Below are 13,342 nucleotides of genomic sequence, written 5' to 3'. Positions count from 1 at the left end.
GCTTGAACAACATCTCCACTACTGAAAGGGATCATAGATTTATCATAATTCATAGCTCTATCACAAATTAAGAAGTAACACAAACAATTGTTAATCAACCAGTTGATGAATGGAAAATGTCAGAATGGCTTACCTGCTGAATCATTTTTGGATTTGGAGAGTTTTTCATCAGAATCCTCACTGAAACAAAAAACAACAATTGAGCAACAAGACACCAAGTCTGTTTTTTTATAGAACCACCAAATCTCGAGTTGAACGCCCTCAACTCGTATTTCTAAATCGTGCATGATGCCTATGGAAGATGTCCACTGAAGTTTGAGTCAGGATTCAGTCGTTTGCTGCGGTTCTCCGGGCTCACCTGTCCTCCTGCGAGTTCTTTGACCGCTTGCGCTTCACCTCGCGAGGAGCCGCACGAGGCTTCTTAGGCTTGTCTGAGTTCTTCCCATACTCCTCATCTACAGGGGAAAGGGGTTACACACACAGCTTATCTACAGGGGAAAGGGGTTACACACACAGCTTATCTACAGGGGAAAGGGGTTACACACACAGCTTATCTACAGGGGAAAGGGGTTACACACACAGCTTATCTACAGGGGAAAGGGGTTACACACACAGCTTATCTACAGGGGAAAGGGGTTACACACACAGCTTATCTACAGGGGAAAGGGGTTACACACACTCCTCATCTACAGGGGAAAGGGGTTACACACACTCCTCATCTACAGGGGAAAGGGGTTACACACACAGCTCATCTACAGGGGAAAGGGGTTACACACACAGCTTATCTACAGGGGAAAGGGGTTACACACACTCCTCATCTACAGGGGAAAGGGGTTACACACACAGCTTATCTACAGGGGAAAGGGGTTACACACACTCCTCATCTACAGGGGAAAGGGGTTACACACACTCCTCATCTACAGGGGAAAGGGGTTACACACACAGCTTATCTACAGGGGAAAGGGGTTACACACACAGCTTATCTACAGGGGAAAGGGGTTACACACACAGCTTATCTACAGGGGAAAGGGGTTACACACACAGCTTATCTACAGGGGAAAGGGGTTACACACACAGCTTATCTACAGGGGAAAGGGGTTACACACACAGCTTATCTACAGGGGAAAGGGGTTACACACACAGCTTATCTACAGGGGAAAGGGTTACACACACAGCTTATCTACAGGGGAAAGGGGTTACACACACAGCTTATCTACAGGGGAAAGGGGTTACACACACAGCTTATCTACAGGGGAAAGGGGTTACACACACAGCTTATCTACAGGGGAAAGGGGTTACACACACAGCTTATCTACAGGGGAAAGGGGTTACACACACAGCTTATCTACAGGGGAAAGGGGTTACACACACAGCTTATCTACAGGGGAAAGGGGTTACACACACAGCTTATCTACAGGGGAAAGGGGTTACACACACAGCTTATCTACAGGGGAAAGGGGTTACACACACTCCTCATCTACAGGGGAAAGGGGTTACACACACAGCTTATCTACAGGGGAAAGGGGTTACACACACAGCTTATCTACAGGGGAAAGGGGTTACACACACAGCTTATCTACAGGGGAAAGGGGTTACACACACAGCTTATCTACAGGGGAAAGGGGTTACACACACAGCTTATCTACAGGGGAAAGGGGTTACACACACAGCTTATCTACAGGGGAAAGGGGTTACACACACAGCTTATCTACAGGGGAAAGGGGTTACACACACAGCTTATCTACAGGGGAAAGGGGTTACACACACAGCTTATCTACAGGGGAAAGGGGTTACACACACAGCTTATCTACAGGGGAAAGGGGTTACACACACAGCTTATCTACAGGGGAAAGGGGTTACACACACAGCTTATCTACAGGGGAAAGGGGTTACACACACAGCTTATCTACAGGGGAAAGGGGTTACACACACAGCTTATCTACAGGGGAATTAAAAAGGGGTTACACACACAGCTTATCTACAGGGGAAAGGGGTTGCAGTTGCACACACGTACACAAACTCTTGCTCTCTCACCTGCGTCATCAGATTCCTGGAATTGTGAGTAATTCACCACCTTCTTGTTCCTGTGAAGTAAACACAAACAGAGATGTCCTATCCTGTTTCTAGTCGGTAGGATGAGGACTGTTGCCGTAAGACAAAACATGCAGAAATAATCATCATGACAGCCTTCACTAGCAGTTACATGCTGTCAGTGGGACCCAGTTAACACTTTTACCCCCCCATCCCTAGCAAGCATTGCTGATTAAACTAATTGCATTTTAAACTGAAGTTCATGATTAGGTGATCATTGGAGGCAGGTGTGTTAGCTGGGGCTGGGGCATAAATGTGACACCAATCAGGCCCCCGAGGACTAGAGTTGCCCATCCCAGGTACAAGTCAAAAGTCTAATGTGGCTTCCTCTCCTTCGTCTGCACCGATTTCAACACACACAGGGTGGATGAAAGCAATTTGGAGGACAAGGCTAAGTGAAACCATTTGGGTCACATATGCTCCTAAATATTTTGCTGTGCAAACTGTCATTTTAAGTTGGAGGCACCAGTTATCAGCCAGATTATAATTGATTAGGCGTTGCTGTGCCGCTTATTCCTATTCATGAAAAATGCCTACAGAGAGAACTGCTGGTCTCTAGCCTAAACCAATCAAAAGTTGAGACCATATTACCGGCACTACGTTTTGATGGATGCATGACCAATTACGGTTAAGTGCCTTGCTCAAGGGCAGACCTTTTTCTAGTCGTCTCGGGGATTCTAACCAGCGACTTTTCGGTTACTTGGCCAACCCTCTTAACCGCTAGGCTACCTGCCACCCAGGTAACGGGCTGTGAACACCGTGTTCAGTCATGACATTACCTCATTCGTTAGTTAACAACCTGGTAACATCACCAGTATATCCAAACATTTGGGGGCACAGAAAGAATGTTAAAAGGACAGCTACTTCAGGAGATCAATGACCATAGCAATGAATGAATGATTTTCATGTTATAACACAAACGTGACATTCTTAAAGAGTGTACAATTTTCAAAGCATTTCGATAGAATTATGCACCGTTTCCTATCCTCCTGATTTCCGCTTACAAGCCAAAACCAATGCAGGTAGTACCAGTGACTCGCTCAATACAAAAGTGGTCAGATGATGTGAATGCTACACTCCAGGAATGTTTTTCTAGCACAGACTGGAATATGCTCAGGGATTTTAACTATTCACACCGTGCTTCTGCATTGCTTGCCATTTGGGGTTTTAGGCTGGCTTTCTGTACAGCACTGTGAGACATCGGCTGATGTAAAAAGGGCTTTATAAATAAATTTGATTGATTCACATTAAGGAGTATACCACCTCAAGTCACCGGCTTCATCAATAACTGCATCGACGATGTCGTCCCAACAGTGACAGCACGTACATATCCTAAGCATAAACCATGGATTACACCGGCTCTGGCACTCAATGGATGTGGCAGGGCTTGCAAACTATGACGGACTACAAAGGGAAACTCAGCCAGGTGCTGCCCAGTGACGCAAGTCTACCAGATAGGCTAAATGCCTTATGTTCTCTTCAAGGAAAGCAACACTGATGCATGCATGAGAGCACCAGCTATTCCCGGACGACTGTGATCACACTCTCCATAGTTGATGTGAGCAAGACCTTTAAACCGGTCAACATTCACAAGGACACGGAGCCAGACGGATTACCAGGACATTTACTCAGAGCCTGCGTGGACCAAATAGCAAGTGTCTTCAAAGTAATTTTAAACCTCTCCCTGACCGAGTCTGTAACACCTACTTTTCAAGCAGACCACCATAGTGCCTGTGCCCAAGAACGAGAAAGGGTAACCTGCCTAAATGACTACCGCCCCGTAACACTGAGGGCCTCCTCAACCTCAGGAGGCTGAAGAAATTTGGCTTGGCACCTAAATCCCTCAAACTTATGTAGGCACAATTGAGAGCATCCTGTCAGGCTGCATCACCACCTGGTATGGCAACTGCACTGCCCACAAACACAGGGCTCTCCAAAGGTAGTTATGGTCTGCCCAACGCATAACCAGGGACAGACTACCTGGACTCTGGGACACCTACAACACACGATGTCACAGGAAGGCCAAAAGTTATTTGCAGTGGCCCAAAGAACAATTACCCGAGCCATTACCTGTTCACCCCGCTATCATTTAGAAGGCAAGGTCATTACAGGTGCATCAAGCTGGTACCGTGAGACAGAAGCTGTTTTTCAATCTCAAGTCCATCAGAATATCGAATAGCCTCACTACCACAGAGGCTGTTGCCCTACATACATTCGTGGCCAAAGATGAGAATGACAAATTAATTTCCATAAAGTTTGCTGCTTCAGTGTCTATAGATATTTTTGTCAGTTGTCACTATGGAATACTGAAGTATGATTACACGCATTTCGTAAGTATCAAAGGCTTTTATTGACAATTACATGAAGTTGATGCAAAGAGTCAATATTTGCAGTGTTGACCCTTCTTTTTCAAGACCTCGAATCCACCCTGGCATGCTGTTAATTGACTTCTGGGCCACCTCCTGACTGATGGCAGCCTATTCTTGCATAATCAATGCTTTGAGTTTGTCAGAATTTGTAGGTTTTTGTTTGTCCACCCGCCTCTTGAGGATTGACCACAAGTTCTCAATGGGATTAAGGTCTGGGGAGTTTCCTGGCCATTGAACCAAAATATTGTTTTGTTCCCCGAGCCACTTAGTTATCACTTCTTCCTTATGGTAAGGTGCTCCATCATGCTGGAAATGGCATTGTTCATCACCAAACTGTTCGTGGATGGTTGGGAGAAGTTGCTCTCGGAGGATGTGTTGGTACCATTATTAATTCATGGCTGTGTTCTTAGGCAAAATTGTGAGTGAGTCCACTCCCTTGGCTGAGAAGCAACCCCACACATTAATGGTCTCATGATGCTTTACTGTTGGCATGACATAGGACTTCGGAAAGGGGATTCAGAGAAAATGACTTTACCCCCAGTCCTCAGCAGTCCAATCCCTGTACCGTTTGCAGAATATCAGTCTGTCTCTGATGTTTTTCCTGGAGAGGTGGCTTCATTGCTGCCCTTCTTGACACCAGACCATCCTCCAAAAGTCTTTGCCTCACTGTCAGTGCAGATGCACTCACACCTGCCTGCTGCCATTCCTGAGCAAGCTCTGTACTGGCGGTGCCCTGATCCCACAACTGAATAAACTTTAGGAGACGGCCCTGGTGCTTGCTGGACTTTCTTGGGCGCCCTGAAGCCTTCTTCACAACAATTGAACCGCTCTCCTTGAAGTTCTTGATGATCCGACAAATGGTTGATTTAGGTGCAATCCTACTGGCAGCAATGTCCTTGCCTGTGAAGCCATTTTTGTGCAACGCAATGATGACTGCACTTGTTTCCTTGCAGGTAACCCTGGTTGACAGAGGAAAAACAATGATTCCAAGCACCACCCTCCCTTTGAAGCTTCCAGTCTGTTATTCAAACTCAATCAGCATGACAGAGTGATCTCCAGCCTTGTCCTCGTCAACACACCTGTGTTAACGAGAGAATCACTGACATGATATCAGCTGGTCCTTTTGTGGCAGGGTTAAATACAGTGGAAATGTTTTTTGGTGATTCAGTTCATTTGCATGGCAAAGAGGGACTTTGCAATTAAATTAATTTGATCACTCTTCATAACATTCTGGAGTATATGCAAATTGCCATCATACAAACTGAGGCAGCAGACTTTGTGAAAATTAATATTTGTGTCATTCTCAAAACATTTGGCCAAGAATGTACATAGACTTAACCACTGGCCACTTTAATTATAATTAATTATTATATTTTGCATTACTCATATCATACAGTGGAGCAAAAAAGTATTTAGTCAGCCACCAATTGTGCAAGTTCTCCCACGTAAAAAGATGTGAGAGGCCTGTAATTTTAATCATAGGTACACTTCAACTATGACAGACAAAATGAGGGGGAACAATCCAGAAAATCACATTGTATGATTTTTAATGAATTTATTTGCAAATTATGGTGGAAAATAAGTATTTGGTCACCTACAAACAAGCAAGAGTTCTGGCTCTCACAGACCTGTAACTTCTTCTTTAAGAGGCTCCCCTGTCCTCCACTCGTTACCTGTATTAATGGCACCTGTTATCAGTATGAAAGCGCTTTGTCCACAACCTCAAACAGTCACACTCCAAACTCCACTATGGCCAAGACCAAAGAGCTGTCAATGGACACCAGAAACGCACCAGGCTGGGAAGACTGAATCTGCAATAGGTAAGCAGCTTGGTTTGAAGAAATCAAATGTGGGAGCAATTATTAGGAAATAAAATATATACAAGACCACTGATAATCTCCCTCGATCTGGGGCTCCACGCACGATCTCACCCCGTGGGGTCAAAATTATCACAAGAACGTTGAGAAAAAAATCCCAGAACCACACGGGGGGACCCAGTGAATGACCTGCAGAGACCTGGGACCAAAGTAACAACGCCTACAATCAGTAACACACTATGCCGCCAGGGACTCAAATCCTGCATTGCCAGACGTGTCCCCCTGCTTAAGCCAGTACATGTCCAGGCCCGTCTGAAGTTTGCTAGAGAGCATTTGGATGATCCAGAAGAAGATTGGGAGAATGTCATATGGTCAGATGAAACCAAAATATAACCTTTTGGTAAATTTTAAAAACAAACTAAAAAAAAAGTTATATATATTTGTAGAAGGAAAAATAAATAAATAGGCCAATTAATTGCTATCGGCTTTTTTTGGTACTCCAATAAATCGGTATTGGAAAATCATAATCGGTAGACCTCTCGTCCAAACACTCCAAGACAGTCGTGAAGAGGGCACGACAAAGCCTATTCCCTCTCAGGAGACTGAAAAGTAATGCGTACGGTCCAATACTTCACTGGGTCCAAGCTACCTCCCACCCAGGACCTCTATACCAGGCGGTGTCAGGGAAAGGCGCAAACAATTGTCAGCGTCTCCAGTCACCCAAGTCATACTGTTCTCCCTGCTACCGCACAGCAAACGGTACCGGAGCGCCAAGTCTCAGTCAAAAAGGCTTCTACCCCCAAGCCATCAGACTGCTGAACAATTAATCAAATGGCCACCCTGACTATTTGCATTGACCCACCAACCTTTGTTTTGACACTGCTGCTACTCACTGTTTACTATCTATGCATAGTCAGCCTAACCCTACCCACATGTACAAATTACCGCAACTAACCAGTACCCCTGCATATTAACTCGGTACCGGTACACCTGTTGTATTCAGCGCATGCGACAAATACAATTTGATTTATAACTTTTGTATTAGTAAAGTTGTTTTTAGATTATGTTTTTGGATACTGGGCACAATTTTTATCACAAATTGAGATTTTTAGATTGTTCATTTCACACTGATAAATTCCCCTCAGGGAATCAAAAGGAAGATTCAATTACTTCAATGTAATGTAGAGTCAGAAGGGCAAAGATGGACGCAGATTATGTGAACATAACTCTAGGAACCACACCTGGTTCATATAAGATGCACAACTCCGTAGGGTTCTTCTCATCCCCAGTAAGTAGAAAACGTATGCATCAAAATGCAGCCGGGACAATGTATTCCCAATTATTCCAAATCAAGGCGCAAACAGGATTTCATCCACCTCAGTTCCGTCTATTCCACCACACCCCCAAATACACTCAGCCATCAATCATGCATCAGCAGTATGCGTTTTGATGTTAAAAAGTTCCCTCACACAGAAAACTGGATGCTTGTCTCACTTCTCCAGTTTCAAGGGCTCATTTGGGAAAGTGGATTAGTGGAATGGGTTAACACGCACTACAGAAGACCAGTGCTGTAGGTGACACAGCTGACCACAGGCAGGTGCTCAATGTAATACACACCTTCAGAGCCGTGCCATAATATACACACACAGGCATGAGGCATACATAACCTACATACAGTGATCTTGATCTCGAGCACACACCCTTCTATTTTCCCACCCCCCTGACGTCCTAACACACACCAAAGTGATTGGAAACATTGTATGCAATAGTAACTATAGGCTTCCAAGGTACCTCATGTGGTTAAATGTGCTAGCGGGGCCAAGGGAGGTCAAGGCAATAAACGCTTTTACAAGCGCAGGCCCTGTCGCCACCGTGAAGACCTCAGACACACAGGCCGAAAGACAAAGCCCTGACCACCACTAGAAAAGCAATCGCCATGAGCTCAAACGACACCCCAATTTTTTTTTAGAGGGACCCACGCATTACCTGGGGAAAAAAACGGGAGCAAGGGGAGGGGCAACCATCGACGCCACATTGCTACTTTGTTGCATATTTGTGTGCAATACCGGTTACATTGTTGCAACAGTTGCTTGATTCGCTTCCGCTATATTTAATTAACAAGCAACGTCCATGTGTGTTTATCTTGCGAAATAGGTTATTTTCCTCGCTCAAATGCGACCCTCTCGGTCTTTTCAGGCAGCGAAGAGCTAGGCGTGTGGGGGGGTGACTTCTAAAGCCACTCCGCCCCCCTGCTATCAGTGAAAATGTAGCTCCTCAGCTCTCCCTTTCTCGTACCGCGTTTTCACTCAAAACCAACAGGCTGCCGTCGCCCCTTTCACATTTCATTGTTCCCTAATAAGACCATAGAATAAAACAATTGCGTTTCAATGGTGGATAGCCTACTTGGAACTAGTACAGACGTCGCTAGGCTGCGTGTTAATAAGATCACATCCCATGAGCCGATGTCCACCTCCAGTCCTGTTTTTTATTAACGTTTCAGAGGCTCTCGTGGATGAATGGGTAGCCATATTCCCCAGTCTGATCTTCCTGCGATCTACCACAAAATACCATGACATACCACATTCTAGGAACACATAAAACCAAGGTAAATACAACTGAAACATAAGGGTATCGCACCAAATGATATTCGAGTAGGATCGGTTTTTGTAGACATGATTCACACCAGATGCACGCACTCTCGCCAAGGGGCGCGCAATACAGGCATTTTCACCCCGCCATGGCGAACGAACAGTCCACATTGCAATGATCCATGCTAGTAAGTGCGTGCACAAGGAGAGAAAAAATACATTTACATAAATGTTTCATCAAATAAACGGAACTGTAGCCAAAAACACAACATGGTAGAGACGTACGTGTCTCCTGTAAAGCCAGCGTGCACGCCACACTGCCTCAGCGAAGGACATTAGAAAAACGTACCTCACTGGTCTTGACATTTTGAAGAAATACTGTAGAGGTTAAGAATGTAAGAAAGGGGAAATTAAATCCAGGAAAATAAAAATGAAATCGTCCCGCTCTGCAACTCCAATGGGCGCAACGAAACGTTCCAACGCCCGAGCTACTGCGTAAAACGAAATATACGGGAACGAATTTCTTTTCCAAACGCGATTTTAGTTAAAATTTTACCTTGAGCTACTCAAAATGGTGAATAAAACAAACTGAAACTGCAGCATGTGCGCAACCTAACCGATTGGCCTTAGGGCGGGCTCTTGGCACAGAGGACCGCCCATCGTTGCCGCTGAAAGGATAGCATCAACACTCAAAAGCTTCTATTGGGTAGTTTGAATGATGATTTCCTTTTGGGTTGGATCTTCTAGTTGCTCATCAAACTCAGTTGTTCAACCCATTTACCCTCCCCCTTTCAACGATAGGTTGAGACAGCACTACTAAGAAAACAAAAAGAGGCCCTCAGTGTGGATGTAAGTTGCCGGAGTTTGTGTCCGAAATGACCGCAATGTAACTTTTTTTATATTGGGAAAGATGCGCGGCAAGCCAGCATAGTAGTTACATGAATGGCTGGAGTAGGCAATGGATATGAATTTGTAATATATTTTCCACTGGCGGGGGCTTGTGGTCCTGACACTGTATGTATCCTCAGGCACCACCATACAGCCATTCCCAGTCACCAGAATAGGCCTATCTGGTAGATCTAAGTTTCAACCCGAATTGCACAGAAGACAGTGTCAGGTATAAATGTTGTTCTACAGTCTGAAAAAGTGAACATTCATAACCTCCACCAATATCATAATGTCCAAACAACAATCTAATGTGAAAATCAAAGACTATTTAAACAGAAAAATTTGTCAGGTTTTACATTATAGTTTCTCCCTGTCAATATACCGAGTCGCCTTTTCATAGACGGTAATGCTAAACATACCATATACTGCAAATGCATAGACACTGCCAATAAGCCCTGTCTAAACATAAATACATTTAGGCAGAACAGTTTTGGAAACATTTGGAACTTAACTTTCATTTCGACGAGAAATAATAATACAAAATAATGTTGAACTACTACACATCGTTAAAGGGCTAGGGTTCCCATAAGGCCATGTACCGTACCTAGATTTTTCTATGTTTCTTTTCTTTTGTGTTATTGACTGTACTTTTGTTTATGTGTAACTCTGTGTTGTTGTTGTTGTCGCACTGCTTAGCTTTATCTTGGCCAGGTCGCAGTTGTAAATGAGAACTTGTTCTCAGCTGGCCTACCTGGTTAAATAAAGGGGAAATACAATTTTAAAAATAAAAAAATGTTTGCGTATGTAAGACGAATGCGACCACCTGATTTAATTAGCTACAGTGCCTTCAGAACGTATTCACACCCCTTGACTTTTTCAAAATGTAGTTGTTTTACAGTGTAAATTTGAAATTGGTTAAATTGACATTTTGTGTCACTGGCCTACACACAATACCCAATAATGTCAAAGTGGAATTATGTTTTTAGAAATGTTTACAAAATAAGAAAAAATTAAAAGCTGAAATGTCTTGACTCAATAACGATTCAAATTATTTGTTATGGCAAGCCTGAATACGTTCAGGAGTAAAAATGTGCTTAAAAAGTCACATAATACATTGAATGGACACTGTGTGCAATAATAATGTTTAACATGATTTTTGAATGACTTCATGACTTCATCTCTGTACCCCACACGTACAATTATCTGTAAGGTCCCTCAGTCGAACAGATCATTTCAAACTCAGATTCAACTACAAAGACAGGGGAGGTTTCCAATGCCTCGCATTGGGCACCTAGTTGTGGATTGGTAAAAAATAAGAATAAAAAAATGCAGACATTGAATATCCCTTTAAGCATGATGAAGTTATTAATTACACTTTCGATGGTGTATCAATATACCCAGTCACTACAAAGATACAGGCGTCCTTCCTAACTCAGTTGCCAGAGAGGAAGGAAACTGCTCAGGAATTTCATAATGAGACTAATGGTGACTTTAAAACAGTTACAGAGTTTAATGGCTGTGATAGGAGAAAACAGAGGATGGATCAACAACATTGTAGTTACTTTACAACACTCATGTGGTGAAAAGAAGGAAGAATAAAAATATTCCAAAACATGTATCCTGTTTGCAATAAGGCACTAAAGTAAAACTGCAAAAAATGTGGCAACGAAATGAACTTTATGTCCTGAATACAAAGCATTATGTTTGGGACAAATCCAACACAACACATCACTGAGTGCCACTCTAAATATTTTCAAACATGGTGGTGGCTGCATCCTGTTATGGATATGCTTGTCATCAGCAAGGACTATGGAATTTTGTAGGATAAAAATAAACGAAATAGAGCTAAGCACAGGCTAAATCCTAGAGGCCAACCTGGTTCAGTCTGCTTTCCAACAGACACTGGGATACAAATTCACCTTCAGCAGGACAATAACCTAAAACACAAGACCAAATATACACTGGAGATGCTTACCAAGAACACATTGAATGTTCCTGAGTGGCCTAGTTACAGTTTTGACTTAAATTGGCTTGAAAATCTATGGCAAGACTTGAAAAGCACTGTCTAGCAATGATCAACAACCAACTTGACAGAGCTTGAAGAATTCTAAAAAGAATTATGTGCAATTATTGTAAAATCCAGGTGTTCAAAGCTTTAACTATACATTCATTTACATACTACCTCAATTAGCCCGACTAACCTGTGCCCCCGCAGATTGGCTATCCGGACTATCTGCTTTGTGTCCCGCCACCCACCACCCGCCAACCCCTTTTTACGCTACTACTACTCTCTGTTTGTCATATATGACTAGTCACTTTAACCATACCTACATGTGCATACTAACTCAATCAGCCCGACTAACCGGTGTCTGTATATAGCCTCACTACTGTTATAGCCCCGTAACTGTATTTTTTCACTGTCTTTTTTTACTGTTGTTTTTATTTCTTTACTTATCTATTGTTCACCTAATACCTTTTTTTAACTTAAAAATTGCACTGTTGGTTAGAGCCTGTAAGTAAGCATTTCACTGTAAGGTTTACACCTGTTGTATTCGGACACACGTGACAAATAAACTTTGATTTGATTTGATTAGAATATGAATAAAGAGTAGGCCGACTCCACAGAGGCTGCACGAGTAGAATGGACAGAGTTTTTTTCAGGGGAAAAGGGATTATAAATAACTGATGTCCATCACTAATGATCCAAAGGGTTGTGTAGTAGAGGTTTCCATAACTCAGGGTTAAGTGGCCTGTTCAGGATGCAACCTTACACTATGTTTAGATATACAGTACCAGTCAAAAGTTTGGACACACCTACTAATTCCAGGGTTTTTCTTTATTTTTACTATTACCTACATTGTATATTGATAGTGAAGACATTAAAACTATGAAATAATATATATGGAATCATGTAGTAACCAAAAAAGTGTTAAACAAATCAAAATATATTTTATATTTGAGATTCTTCAAAGTAGCCTTCTCTCAATGAGCTTCATGAGGTAGTCACCTGGAATGCATTTCAATTAACACGTGTGCCTTGTTAAAATTTAATTTGTGGAATTTATTTACTTCTTAATGTGTTAATGAGCCAATCAGTTGTGTTGTGACAAGGTAGGGGTGGTATACAGAAGATATCCCAATTTGGTAAAAGACCAAGTCCATATTATGGCAAGAACACATCAAATAAGCAAAGATAAACGACAGTCCATCATTACTTTAAGACATGAAGGTCAGTCAATCTGGAAAATTTCAAGAACTTTCAAAGTTTCTTCAAGTGGAGTCGCAAAAACCATCAAGGGCTATGATTAAACTGGTTCTCATGAGGCCCGCCAAAGGAAAGGAAGAACTAGAGTTACCTCTGCTGCAGAGGATAAGTTCATTGTAGTTACCAGCCTCAGAAATTGCAGCCCAAATAAATGCTTAGTAACAGACACATCTCAACATCAACTGTTCAGAGGAGACTGCGTGAATCAGGCATTCATGGTCGAATTGCTTCAAAGAAACCACTACTAAAGGACACCAATGAGAAGAAGAGACTTGCTTGGGCCAAGAAACACAAGCAATGAACATTAGACCAGGTGGATATCTG

At 42.9% G+C, this 13,342-nt stretch overlaps 1 protein-coding gene across 2 annotated transcripts in view; it reads right to left on the bottom strand.

The window, feature by feature from the left end:
* Positions 1-9,490, bottom strand: part of LOC135540041 (nuclear ubiquitous casein and cyclin-dependent kinase substrate 1-like) — a 34,386-nt gene extending 24,896 nt beyond the window's left edge. The window contains exons 1-4 of one of the 2 annotated variants that reach the window (XM_064966350.1): positions 9,215-9,490; positions 2,035-2,084; positions 359-455; positions 134-180 (exon numbers count right to left, since the gene is read on the bottom strand). In XM_064966350.1, coding sequence (XP_064822422.1) covers positions 134-180; positions 359-455; positions 2,035-2,084; positions 9,215-9,231 — 211 coding nt within the window. In that variant the 5' untranslated portion in view covers positions 9,232-9,490. The remainder of the gene's footprint in view (positions 1-133; positions 181-358; positions 456-2,034; positions 2,085-9,214) is intronic. The other variant, XM_064966352.1, reaches the window with a different exon arrangement.
* Between the last annotated feature and the right edge of the window lie 3,852 nt (positions 9,491-13,342).

Source organism: Oncorhynchus masou, chromosome 5 (genome assembly GCF_036934945.1).
Source record: "Oncorhynchus masou masou isolate Uvic2021 chromosome 5, UVic_Omas_1.1, whole genome shotgun sequence".
NCBI classification, from domain to species: Eukaryota; Metazoa; Chordata; class Actinopteri; order Salmoniformes; family Salmonidae; genus Oncorhynchus; species Oncorhynchus masou.
The sequence above is the reverse complement of the archived record's forward strand: the minus strand, read 5'-3'. Positions and strand labels throughout refer to the sequence as shown.